Source organism: Brassica rapa, chromosome A06 (assembly GCF_000309985.2).
Source record: "Brassica rapa cultivar Chiifu-401-42 chromosome A06, CAAS_Brap_v3.01, whole genome shotgun sequence".
NCBI classification, from domain to species: domain Eukaryota; kingdom Viridiplantae; phylum Streptophyta; class Magnoliopsida; order Brassicales; family Brassicaceae; genus Brassica; species Brassica rapa.
The window spans coordinates 20,595,587-20,622,504 of NC_024800.2; the positions used below are offsets into that span (position 1 = coordinate 20,595,587).

General features: G+C 34.7%; 2 protein-coding genes and 1 long non-coding RNA gene across 3 annotated transcripts; 1 reads left to right on the forward strand and 2 right to left on the reverse strand.

Annotated features, from left to right (window-relative positions):
- Positions 1–7,553: 7,553 nt before the first annotated feature.
- On the reverse strand, positions 7,554–12,944 carry LOC117126179. The gene is made up of 2 exons (XR_004448636.1): positions 8,120–12,944; positions 7,554–8,009 (listed from the first exon to the last, which is right to left on the reverse strand). It is a non-coding gene; the product is annotated as an uncharacterized LOC117126179 (long non-coding RNA).
- A 57-nt stretch (positions 12,945–13,001) lies between these two features.
- On the forward strand, positions 13,002–15,777 carry LOC103874069 (vicilin-like seed storage protein At2g18540). Its single transcript, XM_009152479.3, has 4 exons — positions 13,002–13,314; positions 13,601–13,860; positions 13,945–14,286; positions 14,381–15,777. Exons 1-4 carry the CDS (start codon positions 13,044–13,046, stop codon positions 15,599–15,601), a joined length of 2,094 nt encoding a protein of 697 aa, XP_009150727.1. The 5' UTR covers positions 13,002–13,043; the 3' UTR covers positions 15,602–15,777.
- A 637-nt stretch (positions 15,778–16,414) lies between these two features.
- LOC103874070 (transcription repressor OFP7-like) lies at positions 16,415–26,751 on the reverse strand. Its single transcript, XM_033273640.1, has one exon. The coding sequence runs from the start codon at positions 19,262–19,264 to the stop codon at positions 18,353–18,355; it is 912 nt and encodes a 303-aa protein (XP_033129531.1). The 5' UTR covers positions 19,265–26,751; the 3' UTR covers positions 16,415–18,352.
- Between the last annotated feature and the right edge of the window lie 167 nt (positions 26,752–26,918).

Here is a 26,918-nt window from a genome sequence, read left to right on the forward strand (position 1 = left end):
TAAATAAAACATTCAGAGTTTTTGGAAAAAAAAAAAACCACGGGTCTTGAATGTTCGGAAACGTCTCGTTCGGGTACATCCTCTTCATCATCACCATCATCTGCTCGTTCAGCCTCTTCTGGGTCTCATAGCCCGCCTGTTGAGCTGCCATCTGGGTCTCCAACGCAGATATCCGATCATCCTTGTCCTTCAGCTGAGCCGTAAGAACTTCTGGATCAACATACGCATGTGGTGCAGAAGAAGGAGCAGCCGACCGGGAGCGACGACCCAAACCGACCAAACGTCCCTTTTTCTTTGGAACCGACTGAAATATAAATAACCAAGTTTAGATAATTTAAATTGATGATAAAATAAAAATCAAGAAATAATTAAATTGAACTTTTTAAAAAAAAAAACTTACCGATTCAACGATTTCGTTGATTCGAACCCGAGACAAGTTGGTCGAGGCCGTCGAATCGTCATCATCGGTTTGAAGCTGAGACACTTCGTCATACATCTGAGTTTGGACCAGGTCGACCACGTCCCTCACAAGACCATCATCAATCTGGCCGGTCTTCTTGTTGGTATACGCCCTTTTCATAAGGGCGAGATCATCAACTGGGTGGCCTTCATTTTCTTCCGCCTTGAAAAAAAATAAATTAGACAAACATTAGAAATTTGAAAATGCAAAAAAAAAAAAATTCTGAAACTTAAATAATTGAAGAAAAAGCGGTTGAGCTTACCATGCGATCCGCCAGAGTGGCAATAGATTGAGCACCCAAGTTATGCTTGTAGATGCCCTTTCCTTTACGGTCGCTCCTGCGGTTGTTGGAGTTGGTGGAAGAAGTTTCTTTCGTCTCTTCTTTATCCCAATGCGCACACAACTCCTTCCAGACCGTGTCGTTCATCGACTTTGGGACCTTTTAATTTAAAAAAAAAAGTTTAATAATTTTAAAAATAGTTTAATAAATTAAAAATTGTTAATAAATTAAAAACTACCTTGTTTACTTCTCACTTCTTCTTCCACTCGTACATCTGCTTCCCATAGTTGTCCATAACTTTATGGACAAAATGGTGATAGATAGAGAGCGTATCATCGGAATTCCAGTTGAATTCTTGCTGAAATAGTTTAAAAATAGTTTTTAAGCACAAAAATATAATAGTTTAATAATTACAAAAATCGTCGTTTTAATAAATAAAAAATAGTTTAATAATTAAAAAAATAGTTTAATAATTACAAATTTAAGTTTTAATAATATTTAAAATGTCTAATAAATATATAAATTAGTTTAATAATTACAAAAATAAGTTTTAATAATATTTAAAATGTCTAATAAATATAGAAAATAGTTTAATAATTACAAAAAATAGTTTTAATAATATAAAAAATATAATTTAAAAATTAGAATACTTACCGCAAACTGACGAAACCACAGATGCTGCTTCTCGACAGGGAAGTGAGTGAAAGTCGGATGTCCGCTGTCGAGGGCCGAGTACATCATACGGTTGATCCATGCGCTGATCCCGTTCCCGGATCGGTTGAACCTAATAAAAAAAATAAATTATTAATAAAAAAATAGTTTAAATAAAAAATAGTTTAAAAAATAAAAGTTTAAATTACCATGTTTGACCATGTCCATGTGGATACTCAGTGAGATAGGGAAGATGGTCACGACCGGGCTGTCGAACCAACTCCGCAACCCTCATCACTCCCGGAGGACCGGGTGCAGCAGCGGGACCAGGAGCGGGTGCAGCAGCGGGAGCGGGAGCAGCAGGAGCGAGTAATGGAGAGGGAGATGTATGGTATGAGCTGTGGGGCGAAACGGAATCCTGAACATGGCTGGAAGAACCCCGAGACTGGCTCCCCATACCACCCCGGCTACGACGCTGGCGAGGCCGGATCTGATCATCATTAGACGTGTAAATTAAAAAAAAAACATATTTAAAAATTAGTTCTAATAATTTTAATTAAAAAAAACAGTTTAAATAAAAAATAGTTAAAAAACATAGTTTTTAATCACAAACATATAAATAGTTTAATAATTAATAAAAAAAGTTTTAATAAATTTAAAATAGTTTAAAATTTTTAAAAATAGTTTAAATAAATCCCAAAAACATAATAATTACGAAAAATAGTTTTAAAAATGTTTAAAATGTTAAATAATTACAAAAATAGTTTTCATAATATTAAAAATGTTTAATAAATATAGAAATTTATATTTTACATATAAAATACATAAAACGTTTTATAACCACAAAAAAAATGTTTTTAAATATTATATAAATGATTTTTAATCTTAAAAAAAGTTTTATAGATTTTAAAAATGTTTAATAAATATATAAATGAATTTAAAATGCAAAAAATAGATTTTATATACAAAAAACGTTTTCAATATATATATATAATTTCAAATTTGATTTTTATAACTACAAAATTAATAAAAACTAAAAAAAAAATTCAAATCAAGTGAAATACATAATCAAACTCGATTTTACACAAATCTACCATTCACCCTAACAAAATCTATAAATCTCATTCCAAAATCATCAAATCTACTTAAAAACCATACAAATCTAACCTAAAAGAGTGGGATAGGGTTCTTACATGATTATGGGGGAGGATTAGGGGAGATTCGCCGGAAAAACGCGAGAGAGAACGGTGGAGTCGCCGGAAATCGCGAGAGGAGAGGCTGTGCGGCGCGGAGAGAAAGAGAGAAATGGGGAAGAAGATCGGGCTCGCCCTAATATTATGAGGCGTCCGACGGAAACTATCCGTCGGAATTTCCTCGGAAATATTTTATATTTCCGTCGGAATTTCCTCGGAATTCTTTGATTCAATTTTCCCGAAATATTTGGCGGCTTGGTTTACCCGGTTAAATGAAAATATTCCGACGAACCAGGATTCCTCGGAATACCCTCGGTAATCTCCGAGGAATTTCTGAGGAACCACGGTTTGGGGTTTTAAAACATCGATTATTTTCGCCGTATTTCATTTCTTATACAATTATAATGCATACCATTGAGGATTCTTTGTATAGATGATCATAAAGCATGAAATAACACAATTTCAAAAATAATTGTAAGTATTCCCTTTACCGTTTATTAAAGTGTATAAGTGTTTCTCTTATGTTGTGTGGTTTTCGTTCATGCAATCGTAAAAGTGTTTGTTATTGGATAAAACACCAAAGTTCATAGTTCCAAACATCATAATCTGGTTATGACACTTAATGAAGGTTATATACGTGTTATTCAATCCGTAAAACGTTGTTTTCGATTTAAAACCCCAAGTTCCTCGGAATTTCCTCGGAATATACCGAGGAGATTCCGAGGAGATCCTTATGTTCGTCGGCATTTCCTCGGAATATACCGAGGAGATTCCGAGGAAAAAGAATCTATAATCAAATCCCCAATTCCTCGGAATTTCCTCGGAATTTTCCGAGGAAATTCCGACGAACATAAAGAGTTCCTCGGAATTCCCTCGGAAAATTCCGAGGAAATTCCGAGGAACTTTGGGTTTTCAATCGAGAAAATCTATTCCGAGGAAATTCCGAGGAAAACCTATCTGTCCTCGGAATTTCCTCGGAATTTTCCTTAAAAAAAAAAAAAAAAAAAAGGTCGACGCTAGTCTGTTTCCGAGTCGTCATCACCAGATGAATCTGAATCTGGATCTTGGTGAAACTCTCCAATCACTGGTTCATCCTCTACGTGAACGGCGGCTTCTTCTCCGAAGTCGGTTAAATCGACTACAAGGCCAACTCCACCTAAATCTTCTGCTGCACTTAAGTTGCCGGATGTGCTTGGTTGTAGTGGGTCTTCCAGCTCAGAACTTCCCTGAACTCGGCCTCTCGGGTTGAGTCTTGTAACAGTAACCCATGGATCATTTCTGTTCCTTACCCGGGGGTACTTGATATAACAAACCTGATCGGCCTGAGAAGCAAGAATGAAAGGATCATAATATTGCAGCTTCCGTCTTGAATTTACTGATGTAACACCAAATGCATCTGTTCTCACACCTCGATCTGGAGTGTTGTCGTGCCAGTCACAATAGAAAACAGTACAGCGCAATCCAACCATGCCCAAATACTTGATTTCCAAAATCTCATTTATGTGTCTGTAGTATATATCATCTCCTGATGCAGAACAAACACCAGCATCGTAAGTCGTACTCGAACGTCTCCTCTTCTGAGTTGTGAATGCATATCCTCGAGTATAAAATCTCGGATATGACTTCACAACAAAGTTTGGTCCAACGACCATCTCGCGTATCCAATCGTCAAATGTTTCACCTCTGGCCAAACCATCACTCACATAAGTAAACATCCATCCACCAAATTCTCTCTGCTTCATTTCTTCTAGTTCGTCCTCTGTGGCGTATCTATATTCTAACCGCTTTTCTGCCATGAAAATCCTTTCATATTGAAGAACATCTTCGCAGTTGGTGAGTAAATATGTTTGCAAATGACTGCACTCCTGATCAGTAAGTCGACGGTCCTTTGGTTTTCCGCTAAGTCGTCCAACGTCTGTGAAAATGTCTGGAACCTTCCAATGATATGTTGCCCGTTCGCCTCTATCATCATGCCGAGCAGGTCTTCTGTTTTTGGTCTGAACTTCTGCTGGAAAGTAGTACTCGGCAAAGTTTGAAGTTTCTTCATTGATCATTTGTGCGACTATAGACCCTTCCACCCTACTTAAATTTTTCACCATCTTCTTCAAATAGAACATATACCGCTCATACAGATACATCCATCTATACTGCACAGGACCACCAAGTTCCAATTCTCTTACCAGGTGAATAACAAGATGCTCCATAACATCAAAAAATGAGGGAGGAAATATCTTCTCAAGGTTGCACTGAATCACAGCTATGTTAGTCTTCAAATTTTCAATACCTTCAAGAGTCACTGATCTTGTGCATAAATCGCGGAAGAAACCACTTATCCCTGCAATTGCTTCATGAACATTTTGTGGTAATAGTTCCTTGAAGGCAAACGGAAGGAGACGCTGCATCGTTACATGGCAATCATGGCTTTTCAAGCCAGTAAACTTTCCTTCCTTTCTGTCGATACAGTTACGCAAATTAGATGCGTAACCGTCTTCAAATTATCCTTTGTTTTACCTTGAACATTAAGGATCGTGTTCATGAGATTGTCAAAAAAATTCTTCTCGATATGCATGACATCTAAATTATGCCTTAGTAGATGATCCTCCCAGTATGGCAGATCCCAAAAAATACTTTTTTTGTGCCAGTTATGTAGGTTTCCAACACCATCTACCGGAAAATGCTCATGTCCACCGACGTCTGGCGTCCTTTCTGCACCAAAATCTCTAAGTTGTGTCTTCAAATCTTTCCCACGAATTTCCGGAGGTGGACTGTCAAACACCCTCTTGTTCTTCGTAAACAAATTCCTACTTCTACGATATGGATGATCTGGTGGTAGAAATCTCCTGTGACAGTCAAACCAACACGTTTTCCTTCCGTGTTTTAGTTGGAAAGCATCAGTGTTATCTTGACAATATGGACATGATAGCCTTCCATGCGTTGTCCATCCAGATAACATACCATATGCTGGAAAATCACTTATTGTCCACATTAGTACTGCCCGCATTTGAAAGTTTTCTTTATACGAAACATCGTATGTTTCAGCACCTTGAGTCCATAGTTGTTGCAACTCATATATTAGTGGCTGAAGAAACACATCAAGTGATCTCTTAGGATGCTCTGGTCCGGGAACGAGAATCGAGAGAAACAAAAACTCTCGTCGCAAGCACAAGTTTGGGGGTAGGTTGTATGGTGTAAGAATGACTGGCCATAGAGAATACTGTCTTCCACTCTTGCCAAACGGGCTGAAACCATCAGTACATAATCCAAGGTAGACATTTCTTCTCTCATACGCAAAGTCGGGATACTTTGATTGGAAATGCTTCCACGCTTTTGCATCTGAAGGATGTCTGATCTCACCATCTGTTGAGTGCTCCGCATGCCATCTCATTGGTTCGCTGTGCGTTCAGACAGATACAGCCTCTGCAACCTTTCCGTCAAAGGCAAATACCACATCCTTTTATATGGTACTGGAACTCTTCCACTCGTATCTTTATAACGAGGCTTCCCACAAAATTTGCATGAAACCCGCTGTTCATCCGCCCTCCAATAAATCATGCAGTTGTCTCTGCATACATCTATTACCTGATACGATAAACCAAGACCAGCTACGAGTTTCTGAACCTCGTAGTATGAGCCAGGAGCTACATTATCTTGGGTAGAATACCTTTTACATAATCAGCAATCGCATCCACACAGTCTTCAGCCAAATTATAATCCGTCTTAATGCCCATCAATCTTGTAGCAGATGATAAAGCTGAATGACCATCTCTGCAACCTTCGTACAATGGTTGCTTTCCAGCATCCAACATATCATAAAATCTCCTAGCTTCGGCATTGGGTAAATCTTCCCCTCTAAAATGATCATTTACCATCTGCTCAGTACCTACACCGTAATCTACATCCGTTCTAATTGGATCTTCTAATCTAACCGCTGGCTGAGGTTCGCTAGTACTACCAAGTTCATAATCAGTTTCTCCATGATGATACCAAATTTTGTAACTTCGTGTAAACCCACTCAAATATAGATGAGTCCAAACATCCCATTCTTTAATAACTTTTTTATTTTTACAATTAGAGCAAGGACATCTTAACATACCTGTTTTTGCTTCCGGTTGTCGGTGAACTAACCCCATGAATTCGGTTATACCTTGTTGGTATTCTTCCGTAAGCAATCTCGTGTTCGGATCCAAATGAGGTCGATCGATCCAAGAACGAAAATAATTTGAAGAAGACATGTTTTTTATGAATCAAATTCGTGTGTAAAGAAAGTGAGAGGGAGGATGAAGATATGGAGTGAATGAAGAGGAAGAGGGGTGCTTGTATTTATAGTTGAAATCCTGCCGACGGTCCGAGGAAATTCCGACGGAATTCCGATGCAAACGGCTAGTTCGTCGGAATTTCCTCGGAATTTTTAAAATCCCCCAACGGCTCTCCAACGGCTCTCTAACGTCTATAATATTTCCTCGGAATTCATCGGTTTTTTCCGAGGAATACTAGTTTCCTCGGTATTCCGTCGGAATATTCCGACGAGATGAATTTTCCTCGGAATTCCGTCGGAATATTCCGACGGAATACCGAGGAAGCAAAATTTTGTGTTTCCTCGGAATTGCCTCGGAAATGCCTCGGTATATTCCGAGGAATTCATTTTCCGTCGGAACGTCCGTCAGAATACCGCTGTTTTCTTGTAGTGGAAGAATAAAGTGCTTATTAAAAATGAATATCAAATGAAAAAGAATCTATCACTCGCTTCGTAGTCATATGTTCAGAAAGCAGTGAGGGATGTGGACATGTGCGTAAATGGTACGTCTTGTCATAATCGGACCCATTTCTCGAATAGATTACCGCACCACAGTGAACATGGATCATTTATTCAAGTTGAATGAACCAAAACTATTTAAAATAGAATGCAGAGGCTAATAATGAAAACTAAAACAGAAAAAACAATCACTCATTTAACATTTTACCAAAAAAAAAAAAAAAAAACAATCACTCTAGAAGTTCATAATGGATCAAGTTACAATCTTAAAAGTGAGCAGAAAAAAAAAACCAAAGCAAAACTTATTTGTCTCTCGCTCCATCTAAACACTGCTAGAGATGCCACCATAACAAAGGAGAAAACCGACCGGTGACTGAGCCACCACCTGGCTTAGTGACGGTATACGAGAGAAACATGAAAGCACCTTAGGCGAAGCACTACGAGAGAATGGACATTTTAAAAAGCATGACGGCATAAAAAGGAGAAACAGAGCTGATCGGTTTTGGAATCTTAGTTCTAAGAACAGCCACCAGCATTTCTCCCTTTAAGTACCCTCGCTGTCCTCCAAAACGGAGTTATACTAGACATAGCCAGTGGAACTAGCAAACTCCACCCCAAAAAGCTCCACCAGCATTTCTGCACCGACAGATGAGTGAATTACCTCATTAACACCTGTGAAAATAGTTAGCAAAAAAAAAACACCTGTGAGAATAAACAACAATTACTACGAAGGATTGAGAAAACAATTGGTGAAAAAAAAAAGCCTTGAGGAAGAGAGAAACCAAAATGGTTCTTATAGATCAAAGACCATAGAAGAGCAACCACCACTGGAGAACTTCAAACCGAAACATACATACCGAAAAAGAGTTAGATTTGCCACCACATTTGCTAAGATCCAGAGAAAAAACACTAGTAAAAGCATGAGAAAAGAAGAAAGCAGAAGAAAACATATTACAAATTTAAAAAAAAAATTAACTCACCAACCTAACAAGGTAGCTATTTCTCTAGTGGGTAGATTGTACACTTATGGATCACCTCAACTTAGTCAATGCATCAGCATTCCATATTTCACATCATGTTCATCCACTTATTTTTCTGACATAAGGTGGGTAGGATCCGTATAGCTTTTTTGAATTAAAAAAGTGTAATGTGTTTCTTACATTGTCTAAGATGAACTATCACTACCAGAAAAAAAAAAACAATTAGCCAAAAAAATTGTGGCTATTAACTCGTTTTCCTGACGATTTGACTTGTAGATACAAATAACTACAAAATAATTTTTGAACTTTGAACTTGTGACTATTTTCAAACGTCGCTATGTGTGGTTGCCATTCTACAACATACCACAAACGATATTTATGACTAATATCCATAAATAAAATTGTTATTTATAGATAACTAGGATCAGTCCGTTCTACGAGCGGTATGTTATTTAAAAATAATAATTGAAATAGTTAAAGTAAATATTTAGTATAAATTTTTATTAACTTAAAATTTAAATATTAGTTTAGCTCTTTATTTGTTTTCCTTTTTTTTGAAGTCTAAATATGGTTTTGTTGTGGTTTTATAATTCAGAACATTTTTCAATATTTTTTAGAAAATAAAATGTACATCAATGATATAGAGATCTACAATCAAATTAATATCTCTGCATAGTTGATTTTGAGGTTATTATAAAATAAATTTAAGTTCAAATATATGCACAACACTTATTTAAATATATCCATGACAATCTAAGTTTAAACATACGCATGACAATTTGAAAGTGTAATAGCCGATTTAACAAACAATTTAAACACACCCGTACTTTCGAAAATTTCAAATAAGATACATATTGTTTATCTTTTTGACAAAATCATACACCATACGCCACATCAGCTGCTATATCATCTAATTTTTGTGATGTGGATGCTAAATCAGCTAATTTTTCTGACAATGATACCACATTTACAAGTTTTTTTAAAGAAAGAAACAAAATAGTCATTTTTTATAAATATTTTTTTAGAAATTAGAAAATCTTATTATTAAGGAATATTAACAAAGATTAATTAAAGCATAAAATTTTAGTCTTGTATAACACATACATTCTTAAATATTTTGGTTCTATCACAATATCGTCCTTAGAAGAGTTATCAGTTAGTCATGGTTGTGTTTAGAGTTGGGCGTAAAATCTGTGACCTAAAATCTGAACCAAACCCGAACCGAAAAACCCGATCTATACCTGGTCCCAAATGTAAAGAATACTCGAATGAGTCTTGTAGGCTGTTACAAAACATATTTGATACATACTTACATAAATTCAAGGATGGGTCTGAGGATGAGTTACAAAATAGAACCGAAATCCGAAAAATCCGACCTGAATTCCAATGGATACGCGGACGCTACATTTAAAAATTTATGATGTAAATTTATTATATAACTTTTATGAATATATCTCTTGTATAAGATTAATTTTTTATGATTTATTTATGTTTTGTTAATATTACTACAAAATAAAATTTTATATTTTTAAAAAGTTATTTTTATGAAACGAATTTTTTGTTTTTTCAAAAAAAAAACTTGTATATGTGGCATTCTCGTCAGCAAAATTTGCTGACTTAGCATCTACGTTAGAAAAATTAGATGACATAACAACTTATGTGGCGACTGGTGTATGATTTCGCCAAAACGATAAACAATAGGTATGCTATTTGAAATTTTCGAAAGTACGCGTATGTTTTTGCACAGTCACATAAGTCGGATATGAATTGAACATATCTCAATATATTGGGTATGAAATGACCGTTTTCCAAATATATGCCTTATAATCATTTTTTTAAACAACATTTTTAATAAAGGAAAGGGACTGGGCTAAGGCCCAAATTCAATACAAGAGAGTAAACTTGCTTTTGCAGTTTAGTCCACGGGCATATTCCTTATAGTTTAGTCCACAGACCTATTCCTTATAGTTTCTTGATACAAATGAAATAAAACAAAAGTAAAACGGAAAAGACGAAGCAAATACAAGGAAATTAATGTCTGAAAGCACTCTCAAAAGATCCATCGGCATCTCCGTGAAAAGATAGCTCTATCGAGCACTTGAGAGCCTAAACAGAGCCATATATGGATGATGCTGAGGGAAATGGCTTCTCTTATGGCAGGAGCCATATAATCTATTTTGTTTAAAAATATATATCTTAATTTTAAATTTTCTGTAATTATATATATATATATATAAGAAAACTCTTACGTTTCTATCTCCAACCCATAATACTATAATAGTGTTAAAATCACACTAAAATAGTGTTTTGAAGTTGGATTGGAGATGACCTAATACTAAGGATAGGCACATATCTAATGTCTGGGTTTGGAGGTATTCGTGATTCAATACGGTTTTTCTAAATAATCACTTATCCGTTTCGATCTGATCCATAGCTATTCGGTCTACCGGATATCAAAACTTTTTATATATTTTTAACCGGACATCCGATTCGATCTATACAATAAAATAAATAAAAACAAAATAAAAATTTAAAATAGTATAAAATATTAGTATTTTATTACAAAAATAAAAACTTATTTACTTTTTAAAATTCTATTAACTAGTGTAATAAAATTATTGTAACCTTATATAAAATATAATATTTATATAATTTCTATATGCTATTTTTAATATATGTATATATGATCAATAATGGTTATGAACACCAATCAACTACACCAATTAATATTGTAATTTTGATAGGATTACGTGATTTTATATGGTTTTGGCGGAAAACTTGATTTTCGGGCGTAAAAATGTGGTTTATGGTTTTGGCGGAAAAACATGATCTTGCAGTTTTGGCGTAAAAACTTTATTTTGCATTTTTGGCGTGAAAAGATGATCTTATAGTTATACCGGAAAAACATGATTTTATAGTTTTGGTGTGAAAATGTGATCTTATGATTTTTGTGGAAAAACGTGATTTTACAGTTTTGACGAGAAAACGTGGTTTGTGGTTTTTGCGAGAAAATGTGATTTTGCGAAAAAATGTGATCTTGTGGTTTTGGCGAAAAATGTGATTTTGTGATTTTGGTAAGAAAATGTGATTTTGGTCTCATTGGTGATCAAGGAATAAAGAAAAATTATGCATTTCTAATTTTTTTTACCATTTATAAGTAATAATTTTTCTTTCTTATTTTTTCTCATTCTTTTATTCTATAGTAATATATAACAAATTTATTCCTAACTAAAACTGATAATGAATAAATTTTCTTTTGGTGGCATTTTGTGCATATCCTCCGACCTCTCTCTATAAGATCTGTTCTTGGTTTCTTTCCGATCACCGGCTCCGGCTGCTCTCTTAGAGCCAGAGTCGGATTTTCTTTTGCTTTCCGTGACTGAGATAAACTTTTGATCGGTACAATCTTCTTCTAGGTGTCTTCGGTTAGATCTTAGATCTATCTGTGTGGATCTGATTCTCTATCCAGTATATTTAACCTTTTGTTGTTGCATGTATGTCTTGAGATTTCTTGGGTTCTTCTCTGGTTTCGATCTTCTGTCTCCTTGTCCTTTGCATGCGACAGAATCCGGAGTCGATTGCAACTGCTCCTTGTCATTTACCATTTGATCTGATCGAGATCTGCTTTTCATCAAGTTTCAAGTTGGTGTTTAAAGTCGTATCCTCATCGACATCGCCTTACCCGGTTTGAAGACTTGGAAATAGATTGTCCTGTTGTCTCCTGGGTCTTGAAGCTTTGTTCTCTATCCTGTTTGGGCTATTCTCTATAGGAGGTTGCGTATTTCGGTGGTTTGATCAAGCTTTGTCTCCATCGGTTTGTCTATTCCCAAGATTCTCTTTTAAAGTCTACATGCTATATAGTTCTTAATGTGTTCTGGATTTAGTTGATTGTCCCTTGATGTTCTAGAAGTTTGATTGTGCTCTGTTAGTCTCTCAGTTTATGTTCTTGTTTCATCTTGTCTCCCTCTTGTGGGCTAATGTTTCCGGGGATATATGTTTATTCCGCCGAACTTATGGTTGTGTTCTTATGTATAAACTCTTGATGTAATCTTTTGAATCAATATAATCAATCAGTGTTTAAAAAAAAGAATTTTTTTTTTATTTCTATAATTTTATTCCTCTGCATTTTTTTCTATTTATTCATAACGTTCTTATAAAAGTCACCAGTTATATTGTTTCTAATTTTTTTATTTTTATAATCAAAAAGTTTTTGGATTTATAGGTTTATTAGACGTTCATGTCTAAATAATTTATAGGCCTGGGTTAGATATATTTCCGTCGATTAAAAACTATTTCGATTTTGGACATAATCATATCAAGCCTTTTAACTTTGTTAGTCCATAGTCATCATACCCAATTGTCATCCGAATACGCGATCAATATTTTTTCATGTGATCACACTACCCCATAGTCAGACTGCCGATAGTCATCCTCCTGATATGTCAAGACACTTCAGTAATCAATATTTTCATGTGATCACACTACCCGATAGTCATCCTCCTGATATGTTGATATGTCAAGACACTTCAGTATTTCATCGAACATATTCATTTATTCGAATCACCAGAACACGTGTCGATGTTACTATACACGTGTTCGCTTATAACGACACGTGTCTAATATCTGGCCCCACCTTTCCACAAATCCCTTATGTTAACACCAACAGTACGTTACCGGTGAAGAGATATATACCGCAACTCAAGAGTCTTTTCAATTCTATCAAAGGATGTCGAAGTTTACGATTATTCCACTATGTCTCCTTACCTTGTTCCTCTGCACCAACTCGTTTTCCGACCAAAACGACGGCGTCCCGAGCTCTCAGTCACCACTTCTGGTTAAAAGGCATCAACGGACGCAGCTCGTTGCTACAGAGTTTGGAGAGATATCAGCAGTCCATATCGGAGAAGAATACACTATCCAGTTCATAACATTGGAGCCAAACGCACTCCTGCTTCCTCTTCTTCTCCATTCCGACATGGTTTTCTTTGTCCACACTGGTACGTTAGAGAACCATCTTGATACAGTTGGATACTTGGATCGTACCAAATTTCTCTAAACCGGAGCTATAAATATGTGAATATTCGGTTAATTTAACAAATTTAAAATGTATATTCCTATTTAACATACTTTTATTTAATTTAGTTAGATAAACAGGACCTAATTAAACTGAACGTTTATTTATATTTTTGACTATTGACATCTAAATTGGAAGTATACATTTTTTTTTTCTTAGCATGGTTAAGGTTTATTTACTCAGGTAATGCTGTAATTGTGATTGTACAGGGAGTGGGGTTTTGAATTGGGTGGACGAGGAGAAAGAGAGGACGCTAGAACTAAAACGAGGAGATGTTTTTAGGCTGCGTTACGGTACAGTTTTCTACCTACATTGCAACTTGGAGAGAGATGAAGTTCCAGAGAAGCTTAGAGTTTACGCAATCTTCGATGTCGGGAAGTGTTTATCTGATCAATGTCTAGGAGCGTACTCGAGTATTAGAGACTTGTTATGGGGATTTGATGAGAAAACTCTCCGGTCAGCTTTTGCGGTATGTGGGCTTGTGTTTCTACTCGCGAAATGAGTTTCTACGTTTAGTATTGTTTACGTTGTGTGTGGTTTCTTACAATGAAAGGTTCCTAAGGACGTTTTTGGAAGGCTAAGAGATGCTGTGAAGCCTCCGTTGATCACACATGCTATGCCAAAAAACAGAACACAAGGGTCGGAGGAGGAGACGTGGGGATCACGGCTAGCCAAACTCTTTGTCAGAGTTGAAGACGTGACTGATCATTTGGAGATGAAACCGGTTGTTAATAAGAAGAAGAAGAAGAAGAAGAAGAAGTCCAGTGCTTACAATGTTTTTGAATCTGATCCAGACTTTGAGAATGACAATGGCCAGAGCATAGTAGTTGACGAGAAGGATATGGATGCTTTAAAGGGTTCAAGTTTTGGAGTTTATATGGTTAATTTAACGAAGGTTAGGTCACTAAAACTAAGTAATAATACCACAATGCCTTGGTTCTTGATTTCTTGTTTAGATGTGACTCAACACTTTTGTATCTAATCTCTAGGGGTCAATGATGGGGCCTCACTGGAACCCTAATGCTTGTGAGATATCGATTGTGTTACAAGGAGAAGGGATGATTCGGGTTGTTAACCACCCCTCGTATCAAAGCAAGAACGAGAGTGAGAGGTTCATGGTTGAGGATGGGGATGTTTTTGTTGTGCCGCAGTTTTATCCTATGGCTCAGCTGTCTTTCGTAAACAGTTCTTTCATGTTTATGGGATTTAGCACTTCGGCTAAGACGAACCACCCTCAGTTCCTAGTAGGGCAGAACTCGGTTCTGAAGATATTCAACCGGGACGTACTTGCCACGTCTTTCAACATGAGATATGCGACTGTTGAGAGGTTGTTGGGAGCTCAGAAAGACGGTTTGTTGTTGGAGTGTGTGTCTTGTGCCGAGGTGGAGCTTTCTAGGCTTATGAGAGAGATTGAAGAGAGGAGAAGACGTGAGGAGGAAGAAATTGAGCGGAGAAAGAGAGAAGAAGAGGAAGCTAAGAGACAAGAAGAGGAGAGGAGGAGACGTGAGGAAGAAGAAGCTGAACGAAAGAAGAAAGCAGAAGAAGAGGCAAGAAAGAGAGAAAAAGAAAGGGAGAGAGAGGAAGAGGCTGCTAAGAGGCGTGAGGAGGAAAGGAGGAGGCGTGAGGAAGAAGAAGCTGAAAGAAAAAGAAAAGAAGAAGAGGAGGCGAGAAAGAGAGAAGAAGAAAGAAAGAGGGAGGAGGAGGCTGCTAAGAAACGAGAAGAAGAGAGGAGGAAACGTGAGAAAGAAGAAGAAGAGGCAAGAAAGAGAGAAGAAGCAAGGGAGAGAGAGGAAGAGGAAGCCAAGAAACGGGAAGAAGAAAGGAGGAAGCGTGAGGAAGAAGAAGCTGAGCGTAAAAGAAGAGCAGAAGAGGAAGCAAGGGAGAGAGAGGAAGAGGAAGCCAAGAAACGGGAGGAAGAAAAGGAAGCGGCTAGGAGGAGAGAAGAAGAAAGGGAAAAGGAAGAAGAGATGGCTAAGAGACGAGAGGAAGAGAGGCAGAGGAAGGAGAGAGAAGATGTGGAGAGAAAGAAACGTGAAGAAGAAGAAGAAAGAAAGAGACGTGAAGAGGAAGCTATGAGAAGAGAAGAGGAGAGAAAGAGAGAAGAAGAAGCTGCTAAAAGAGCAGAGGAGGAACGAAGAAAGCGAGAAGAAGAAGCAGAACATAAGAAGAGGCCACCGCCTCAAGGCCCACAACCACCTATCCACCACTGATGTGTGATACAAGTAAAGGCCGAAATTCTAGTTTTCATACCCTTACTGTTTTTTTTGGTATGCTTCAGATTTTTGTAAATCGAGGCTGAGAAATAATATAAAATAATGGTTTGTCTGATCCAATCTTGTAATACTCAAATTATTATCGCAAACTATATTTCATTATATTATGATTACATACGGTTCCCAAAATAAGAAGCATCATTCTCGGATGTCTTTTTTTTTTTTTTTTTTTTTTTTAAGAATGTTAAATTAATTTAAGCAAAAAAACTGTTTTACATTTTGTGTTACATTAGAGCTGAAGTTTTTAATAAAATCTAATCAAAAGCTGAACCTTGAATGGTTATCTAGTGGCAAACCATTTGGTTAAACCTCCTGAGTGAGCCTTGTCACGGATGAAGGAGAGTCTGTTACGAACAATCTTGTCCACCATTTGAATTAGTTGGTCAGGGGTCCTTGGATTCTCCCCATGTTTACGCAGATTTCGTTCTCTCCATATTGCATATAGAGTAGTTTGGAACACATATCTCAGTAGAAAAAGGTCAGTCGCGTCTCTGTTTTTATCCTGCAATAATTGTATTATTTGGTCCCACTGGTGGGTATAGCTCACATGCATCAAGTTCTGAGCTAAATCTTTCCAAACTCGTCGTGAGAAACTGCAGGGAAAGAACATTACCTTCATTTATTCCTCTAGTAATCAGCCAGAACAAGAACAAACAGAACAAAAAACAAAAGATAACAGCCCTAGTCTTTTTTTTAATGGTGTCTACTAGAGTTTGTTAAGATGATAACTTGTAGATTCAAGAGCATTTCTTATAGAAAACCAGCAAAATCTATCTATACCATCAGTAAGCCCCAAAGCTGCTCATTAAGCAAATATCCTATCTTCAGGGCAGTTGCTTGAATGCACAGAGAAAATAGTTTTGGTGAACTTGTGGTGTCTAGAGTTTGTTAAGATGTTAACTTGTAGATTCAAGAGCATTTCTTATGAATCTTTCTCTTTATTAGTGGAACAACAACAACAAGTACTGTTCTTTTAAGGATCACAGCGTTAGCGGCCAGCGTCCAAAATTATAGGTTACTTTTTCTCATAGTATGTAGAGAGCAAGTCAACAACACCGGAAATTTAAAATTTAAAGGCAGTGACCGTAAAAATAATCGTAACAACCAATTCAGTTGAAGATGTTTTTTTAGGGATCAGATCAACACCGGCAACACCCATAAAAGTAGTCGCTGCGTTAATACTATATTTTCCATTTGTTATATTTTCGCGACTCCTTGCCGAACAGGGCTAACAACACATTACTTTTGTGAATGCAGAGTGGCTTTTGGCTCCCACAAATCCAAGCGCACAGAAAAGCAGATCCTATTCGTAAGCGGCCCGCCAACGCATCCTAATGTTCTCAAGAGTATACCGCGTCCGTTTGCCAATGGCGGTATGCAACCAGTTCCGATCCCAGTCCCACGTCCAACACCGCCACTACCACCTCCACAAGTCTACCAAACTTAGCCACCATCTTGGCAACCTCAGCGGCATCAACAACAACAGGCTTAGCGGTTCCACCGCCCATGCAATTCCGTCCTGAATGCCGCCGCCACCACCTCCCAGTTTCTTCTTCACCCACAAAGCTTCGGTGGTCCAAGGCCACCACCACCTCAAGCCATGGGAATTCACCAACATGGATGGGCGCCGCAACACATGCAACAAGGTGGACCACCACCGCCACAACAACCTATGCACCATCATCATCACATGTCTATGCCACCACCACCCACAGCAAGGCCGAGTGTTGGACCATTTGTAATCGCAAGGATTTTTCTCACTTTTTTTTGAACAGCTTTTTTTTTTCTCACTTCGCTTTTACATTAATCTAATAAACCTTTCCTTATCCAAAACAAAAGCTAGAAGAGAGAGAAAACAACATGAGAAAGAGAGCATGTCTGGTCTTTAGTGTTCATTTTTGTTGCAGTCTCTGATGCCGTGTGCTTTGATTTTTACCAAATTTATCTCAATTATTTACTTCTGTTTTCTCACCCTCGAGGTTGCTTTTTACACTAAAGTAAAAAGGACAGGAGTGATTGAATAGAGGTCGCTTGCTGTTCAAGCTATGGACCCATTCTCTCTACTCTTTTTCTTGCCCAAACTCCAGTAGTTTCTCTGTCTCTGACCATTGATTGATTCAGCTTCAGAGTGGCAAACCCTAGAAACAGTGAAGATAAAGAGAGAGAGAGAGAAAGACACACACTCACACGTCTGTATTGTGTCTGAGAAGGCCAATATTCAGTTTTAATTAAACTTTGGTCTCTTTTGATTTCAATCATTTGTCACTTCGTTTGCTGAGTCAAAAATGGTCCACATCGACAGTCCACGAGTCGTCTACTTGTTGAACGTGTGAAAGAAAAAGTGAACATCTGTTCTTTTTCTCAAGTGTTGTTGTATGCTGAAAATGTGAAACCTACAGTTCACTGGTTGCTTGAACTCTTCTTTTATAAACAGAATCAAACATTTGTAGTTTTATTTTATATATACTGTGGACGAATATGGATATCTATGCAGCAAAGCATTTAGAATCTAAATCATACAAGACAGATTATTTAATTTGAAATAGGCACAAAGCATGAAGATTACAGTTTTAATCATTGCACCACCACACAGTTTACCACTTACATTGACCATTTAATTATTAAAAAAACAGAAAGATAATCAAGTTAGAGATAAACATAGAATTTTAAACATTTATTGCTTGTTCTTTAACACTCATCATAATCGGAGAGTTGAACACTGGACCTCCTGCTGCCGTCATTACCACCGGAGAACAAAGCAACCCAAACCTCAGAAAACGCTCTAACAATCGCGCGGTGGTGGCGTTTCGCGTTTAGCGTTAAGAAGCAGCTGAGAAGCTGTTCAAGCTCAGCCATTTCAGACATGTTCTTCTCTACTATCATCTCCATCATTGACCCCTTGAAATCTTCGTACGGATCCTCCGATCTTTTCACCACCGCCACTCCTTCCATCGCAACCGCTGACGCCGCCGTACACGGGATTAATCTCTGCACGAACGACGACAATCTTGCCGGAGACAGTGGCGGAGAAGAAGACGACTCGCTTTTTCTCGTGGGAGGGTTTCTCCGTAGTCTAGTGACACGTGGCAACCCGGAAGAGGAACTTTCCGGCGAGAGGTTTGTAGAAGATGGCAAGAGACTCTCTCTCTCCGTCTCCTCGTCCGCGGAGGAAGTGCTCCCTCGCCGCCGTGCGTGTCTCTCTTTCTTCACTGAACGCCGACGACGGTCATCTCCGTCGTAGATTTTCGGACGAGGTTCACCCTCATCTTCTTGAACAATCACGTGCCATTTCCCTTCGCTTTCCCACTGAAACGTCGGCGTCTGTGGCGGAGAAACCGACGTTGAGTTCCTCCGGGAAATATCCAGTGGCGTGGAAGAGCGTCGCCGACTTGAGCCGCAGCCGAAAGTGGTTAACACGTGTTGTCTAAAAGAAGAACGACGACGGTGTGGCACGGTTGTGACGGTGGTTGATGGATCAGCTGATGGAGGAGGTCGACGGGGGAGTGAAGGGACAGGATTGAAAGGGAGGTCGGAGGAATCTTTTGAACGGCACGATTTGAAGGAGAGGATTCTTGATATCTTTACTTTGAAACGTTTCATTTTTTTTCTCGATCTCTCTTCCGCTTTCTTGTCTGGTCTGTATTGTGGAGAAGTAAAGAAGTATGGAGAATTAAATGAGAACTTTTGTGTTGTGTTTCTTAGACCATCATTATCTTTTAACCTAGGCTAAGTTAAGAGACGGTTATTAGTTTTTTTAGATTTTGACTAAGAAAAATTAGTAATTATTTCTTAAATAAGAGATATAAGAACCGTTTCTTAGTTGAAAATTGTAAAAAAAAAAATGTCAAATCATAAGTTAAAAACTCCGACTAAAAAACCGGAATTAATCATGCTTTTATACAAAAGTCTCCTTTATAAATGTACGCAAACACATTATGTCTACAGTCTACCGAATGTCTATGTACATAACTATTTTATATGCATTTGCATAAGTCAAACAGCACACTAGAATTTCTTACTTATCTTAGTTTTGTTGAATATGTGGATTATTGACATCTGCAAAAGGTTCTTTATCGGAATCATTTTTATCTTATGCTAGTACAAATTATATTATAAATTATAAGAAATTGTACAGAGCAACCAATAATTTTACTTGGTTTATGAGCATTCACATAAAATGCATTATTTTGAATCGTTTTCACTTACAATATCTTGAACCTCATTACTATGCATAGTTGTAACTTGTAATAAAAAAAATTCTCCATAACTTGAGACCCAAACATTAAAAGACTATTATTTATGCTAATAAATTAAAAAAGGTTTTGCACAAATATAGATTGATTCAAAGATAATTTAGTCTAACCAGTGCATATATAGTTAAGTCCTTGAATTCATCGTAATTTTAATTGACTTTGCACTTTACTCGTGTGTTTTTTCATCAAAAATTGTTCTATAATTTAAAAAATAATCTGAAAAGTAAACCGAAATAGAATAACCAACATATTTTTTTTTTATAAAATGGTTTTACAGTTGTGACTAATGGATGAATAATATCATTTCGAGTCCAAGGTACGTAAGAAATCTAAAAAAAATTGAAATCTCCATTGCAGCTACTATTTTCTTCAGCTCTCTGAAAATCTTGGTCATGCGTAAAATTCTTTAATTATAGATAACAAATCCTTATAGCCTATTCCAAAGTTTAGCAGGTTGAATAAAATAGCATACTTTTCATTGCTCAACCAAGTGATTCTATTTCCTAATGTAGAGAGGACACTCGTCTTGTTTATTTTATTTTTTGTATCAATAAGTTGAATTTGTGCAGGCGTGTGTAGACCATATGATCAACCATATCATAAGTTAAATGGATGATTATTAGTCAAATACAGTAGTACCACATTTCATTTGAAAAGTTACCGCGCGCGAATATAATTTATTCTAACAGTAAAATTATACATAATATAATTGTTTTTAATAAGGATAAAGTTATGTCTAGTTAGACAAAAGCTTGTTCTTCGTTGAATAAGCTTCCCCTCGAAACGAACACAAGAGGATCCAAGAAGACAATATCATCTACCCATGCCCCAAAAGTCATCTTTCTCCAATTCTTTTCCATATTTATTTATTTCAACTTTAAACATTTTTCTTCTTTGTTTAGAAATGGAACATAACAAAGTGATTACTTTCTTACAAAGTCTTTAACTATAGGTTTTACAAAGTAGATGCTCCTTAATAAATAAAGAGACAATGTCTTCTTCTTCTTTTCTTTTTTTTGTCATAAAGAGACAATGTCATTTCAATCGATTCCACTACAGATGATAACTCAGAGTTTTAACCATAAATCACTAAAGAAGTCCATAACAATCAGATGCACGCTTCGCTTCTCAATTTCAAATCAAACTATATGACACGAAAATTATTATTTTGAAAGCAAATTAAATAAAAATAGTATATCAAACGTTATAAACATAGAACACAAACGATAGGCATACAAAAATTCACAGGAAATCAGATCATAAATATAAATAATTTATTAGGGAATCAATTAAGTTTTGCTCTATAACTCAGAGTATCTCCAAAAAGAAACTCTATTTTGAAGTTTTCAAAACTCTATATTTAAAGTTTCAATGTGTTCCAATCACTATGTCTGATGATTTAGAAAATTAATTTTCACTCAACCTAAGATATTATACGCATTAAATTTGAATTTCGATAGGTTTACAAAAAATAATGACATCAATTCTCGTTGGCTAAAGACACTTTGTTCCACAAAGATTATTTCCAAGCAATCAAATTAGACAATTCCAAAATATTTTAAAAAACTTTCAAAACACACAATAAAATTATGGCCTTCTCCATGAGATTCATATTTTCATTACTTATATCTTCCTTCTTCGTAGACAAAGCTTATAAAGTGATAAGAACCTAGATATACCAACAAACAATTTTCTCCTTTTTTGTTAAAATGGAATATTAATGTGAAGATGATATTTCCCATAGTAAACATTCTGTTAAATAATCCATTATTTTATATAATTATTACATATTCAATACTTTGTAAAATAATAACCAAAATGCGATTATTTTACCTTAAAATAAACTAACAACTAAGTGTATGAAACAAAAAAAAAGTGTATGAAACAAAGAAAAGAGAGAAGAGAATAATATTATATTATTCCATAAATAGTGAACAATGTATAGAAAATAATGTTTAGAATAAGTAAATTTTGTAAAATAAAAAAATTAACAATATTCTTACATATAGTTCTTATAACAGATATTTATATAAAAATTCATTGGGATATCTATTGTTCTAAAATAAATTATAAATAAATTGTATGTTTTTTATTAAAATTTTATCATGGAAATATTTTTAATAGTTAAGAACTCATATTTATAAGTACATCGCTTAATTAGGATTATGAGATAACACAATTCAGTGTAATGAAGTATAATTTCTTAAGAAATAGCAATTGGAAACTCATAAGAAATCCATCAATCTTGATCTGTAGAACATGTACATCACCATTTTCAGCAATTCAAGACCTTTATGATATTCAAGACCTTTATGATGATTCATTTTGATAATTTAATTTTCATCTCTAGATTTCAGATGTATACGGAAAATATATCGAAAGAATAAAATACATTTTCACTATTGATAGCTTTGGGTTATCTGTCATTTGCATGTTTTTTTGCTTCATACCAATTTTTTTTTCTTGGTACACCCAGTCCAGTCCGACTAGAATCTATTTGAAAAAGGCTGATAATGACAACTTTGTGGCTTGAACTCAGTGTTGGAATTAAGGTTTCGAATAGTAACATGCAGAATAACTATGGTGTGGTGCTAATAATACACATATATATATATAATTTTGTTATTACTAAATGCAGTGCGGTGCAGTCTTAGGTGTTCTCATTAGGAGCTTAAAAGCACTGCTTATACCACTAAAATACAAAATTTCCTAAATACGTCCGCAAAATATAGTTTTTATCGAGGGCTGCAAAATTTTTTTTTTAACACTGCTTATACCACTAGACTACAAGTCCATGTTTCAGCTTTGCTACATTTTTTTTGGCACTCAACGTCAAAACGCTGTTAACTTCTTAAAGATATCTAAAATATTAATTATGTTCTATTGGCTTTCAACTTGACTACGTTTTCATACATATCTCTCAATTATAAAGAAAGATCAGTAACTTGTTCAAATATAGTTTAAACTAGTGGTATTTCGGTGCTTCACGCGGGATGTAGTATATTTGGTTAAACATAAGTTATGTTTATATATATTTATTGGTTTAGTTATTTTATAAATTTGTTGTTTATTTTTTTAAACTTCTACTGTATATACTATTTATTATTAAGTATACTTTTTCTTTTTAAATATGTGCTGAATTGGTCCCAAGCAGTTGAAACTATGCTTGGATGTTCAGTTTTTGGTTCAGCTCCTGTTTGGTTTTCTCGGTTTTTTTTTTTGGTTCTAGAAATATAGAAACCATTCAATTATTTATGAAAATTTCTTTAGTTTTGGTTTGGTTATTTTGATCTTTGGTTTAGTTCGGGTACCAATTGCAAGAACCAACTAATATTCAATAAACTTTTGGTTTTAATTCGGTTCTGATTTTTAGTTAATTTTGGATAATTCGCGTAAAAATCAGATCTTTTCAGTTTTAGAATTTAATATCTGATATTCCAGATAAATTTTAATATTAAACCAAAAATTATTTGGATAATTCTGTTATTTCGGATAACTCGAATAATTTTAAATATTTTGAATAAATAAATATTCAGGTATTTCATATTTTAGTAATATTATTTTTTTTGGTAAATTTAAAACTAAATATAATTTTACTCATTCGGTTCTCTGTTCGGTTCTAACACGGTTTAAGTTTTTCAGTTTCAGAAATATATGAACCGCTCGGTTATTTGTGAAATTTGTTCAGTTTCAGATTTATTTATTTTGTCGGCTTCGATTCGGATTTTTCTTCTTAATTAATATGCTGAGGCTTAGTTGAACTTGAAACCATAGTGATAGCGCATGTTTTGTTATTTTTTTGTTTGCATATTTTTTATTGTATTTATTTGTTGCACATGTTCAGTGGTGGTACATGTTTTTTTTTTCACATTTTGGGCTATTTGGTTTATAAATAATATTTTAATTTTTGTAATTTTATAACTAAATAGAATTACTATTTTAGGTTCTTATTTGGTTCTGTGATACGGTTTCGATTTTTCAGCTTCAAAAATATATAAACCGTTCGATGGTTTGTGAATTTCTGTTTAGTTTTAGATTTTCTTTTTATTGCCTTCAATTCGGTTTTTGATTCTTAATTTATATGCACGCATAGTTAAAACGTAAGTGGTGTCACATGTTTTGTTATTTTTTGTTTGAAGATTTTTTTTATTATAATTTTTTATTTGTTGTGTAATATTGTTATGGAAATAGTGTGTGTTGAGAGACACGAAACTTAACCCTCATTGTAAATATGTTTTGGGAAATTCTATGTGATTGTGTTTTTTTTTTTGTTGTGCCCTCATTTTAAGAGTGAATGTTATATTGTGATATCTAGTAAGTCGTGTTGTGGAAAGAATTTTATGGGTTGATGTTATTGCATACAATACTTCATACTTGCCATGGTCCATGATCTGCGAGTCACCAGAGAGCCTCGCGAAATTATCAACCATCCATCTCACCTTCTTTGCGTTTACTTTTCATCTACCAAGAGCATGTCGACACCCATGAGTTCACCTTCTTTCTTCGCATTCCAAACCTCCCCAATAGGGGCAATCACACCTCCATTGGTTTAAGAACACGTTTGGCTTTCATTTCAGTTAGAAGTAGGTCACTGTGGCCATTGAAGATATCTGAACTGCAGAAACAGAACAAATTTTTCTTTTTTGATAAGAAGAGAGAATGTGAAATGATTTGATGGGATTTGTAATTTTTATTGAATCCAACTATGGTATTTATAGTTATAGGTGTAGTTTTTAGATGTTTCCATGGCGGTGTGAGTGAGCTAATGAATGCGAGAGAGTGGAGGTAGCGATGAAAACGACAATAATGAGATCATTATAGTGGTTGATTGAATTCAGGGGGAAGTCGTTCTGTAAACCAACAGTCTTTGTTGGTTAATTTGTTCCGACCATACAAATCAAGAAGAAAGACTTCCGGGTCGAGATTCTGGAATAATGATAGGTCTAAACAAATAAATCAAATGCAACATGAGGCTTTCGTAAGTAGACAACCCATTTTTCAGAAACAAAGAGTGAGAAAACAACGCCACGTGTCACATTTTGGAATATCATTCGCTGAGGTGGCGCATTGTGAAGTCTTTTTAGTAAACTTTATTAGTATAGATAGATAGATAGATATGGTATTCCAAGATCAGTGAAAATGCTTTACAATAACTCTATACTTGCGGACGTTCAAAAAGAAAGAAAAACTTCTATACTTGCTCTAAAAGAAATTGATATAGGATGTGTAAGTCTTTTTAGATTTTTGAAAACGAAAATAGCGAATTTCCAATAAGGAGAAATCTTGTTCTTAGAGACTTTCTTGGAGTTTTTTTCTTCTGGTAACCAAGATTCTACTTCTTATTATTATTACTTTAATTATTAATAAATTAAAATGTTGCACCTTTTATATAAAATAGTCTTTTATTAAAAACCCATAAAAGTTGGTTTTAATCTTTTTCATAAATTAATTCAGTTTTGAAAAACTAGTTTTCCTAAATTTTAGGAATTCTATTTGTTAAAAGTTTTGATTGGAAAATAAAATGATTTTAACAGAAACACTAAGGGTGTACAATCCGGTAAAACCGAACCAATTAAAACCAAACCAAAATAGAAGAAAATGGTTTGGATTTGGTATCAATTAAACCGAATGAGTGTTATTTAAAAAAAGTATATAGATATGGTGGTATATTGTGATAAAAAGATATGGTGGTATATAAACCAACCAAATCAAATAAACCGAACAAACCGATTAGGTTGAATATAGTAATATATTTATATACTAATTAAATATAAATGATAATATATACATAATTTATTGTATTGATAAGATCTTCATATTTAAAACATTAAATTTAGAAATTTTGTTTTAAGCTTAAATTTTTGTTCTCATTTTTGTTAATTTAAATAAACTATAATTTTGTTGATATATATTTGTGCTAAAATGTAGTTTTAATAATATTATGACATTACTAGCTTTTCTTATTTTTGTTTTATTTTATGAAAATTAGGGTAATTATTAATTTTTTACTTATACTAATTATTTTAATATATAATTAAAACATAAAAGCCGTAAAAAAAATTAAAACATAAAATATTCTATTTAAATGTTAGAATACCGAAACTATCTTTATTTTATAATAAATCCGATATCTAATCATATAAACTAAAATTTACAAATATTATAAGAGATAAATGTAGTTAGTGATTTTTGGTATAAAACTGAATAAACTAAAAACTGATAATATATAATCCAAATCAAATAAAATTATATATGGTCTTAATACGATAACTAACTTTGAACAAATTGAAATACCAAAAAACCGAAAAAACCCGAACCAAAATCTGGATTGAACAGCCTTAAAGAAATAAAACCAAAATCTGAATCAAGAATGGCTAATAATATGTTTTTTGAAAATCTAAACTAAGGCTGTTTTAAATATAGAAACAATCAGTACTTATATCTAGTTCAGTTCTTTCCAATAGTCGTTTATCAGTTTTATTTTGACCATTACAATATTTATTTATTTTAAGAAAAATAATAGAATGATATGAATCTCCACTTATGAATTTTTGTTCCTAACAGTGTGATGTTATTTTTTGGGTACATAAAAGACTGTTACTGTTACTTTTTCTTTATATTTTTTATTTGCTTAATTTTGTGAATAAAATAATATGTTTCAAATTGTTTTTAAGCCATTTACAACCCAACTCCAAACACTATTTTAGTGTGAATTTTATACAAAACCTCTTTAACTAACACTAAAAATTATACTATTTTAGTGCAACATTATAATAATATTTTACAGTTAGATTGGAAATGATTTTTTTTGGTGTTGCGATCATACTAAAATAGTGTGATTTTAACACTAAAATAGTGCTATGAGTTGGAGATTACAAAAAGATGATATAATATACTTCAAATCTGTTCTACCAAAACCAAACTCTGTTTCTGTTATATTTATTTTTTTGAAACACTTTGTTTTTTGAAACACTTTGTTTTTTTTTTAAACACTTTTTTTT

Bases quoted from the DNA above. Each gene is read 5' to 3' on its own strand.
- LOC103874069 (XM_009152479.3), top strand. From the start codon at position 13,044: ATGTCGAAGTTTACGATTATTCCACTATGTCTCCTTACCTTGTTCCTC. The intron at 13,315-13,600 runs GTACGTTAGAGA...GTGATTGTACAG, and splicing joins GGTTTTCTTTGTCCACACTG to GGAGTGGGGTTTTGAATTGG. The intron at 13,861-13,944 runs GTATGTGGGCTT...TTACAATGAAAG, and splicing joins CTCTCCGGTCAGCTTTTGCG to GTTCCTAAGGACGTTTTTGG.
- LOC103874070 (XM_033273640.1), bottom strand. From the start codon at position 19,264: ATGAAACGTTTCAAAGTAAAGATATCAAGAATCCTCTCCTTCAAATCG.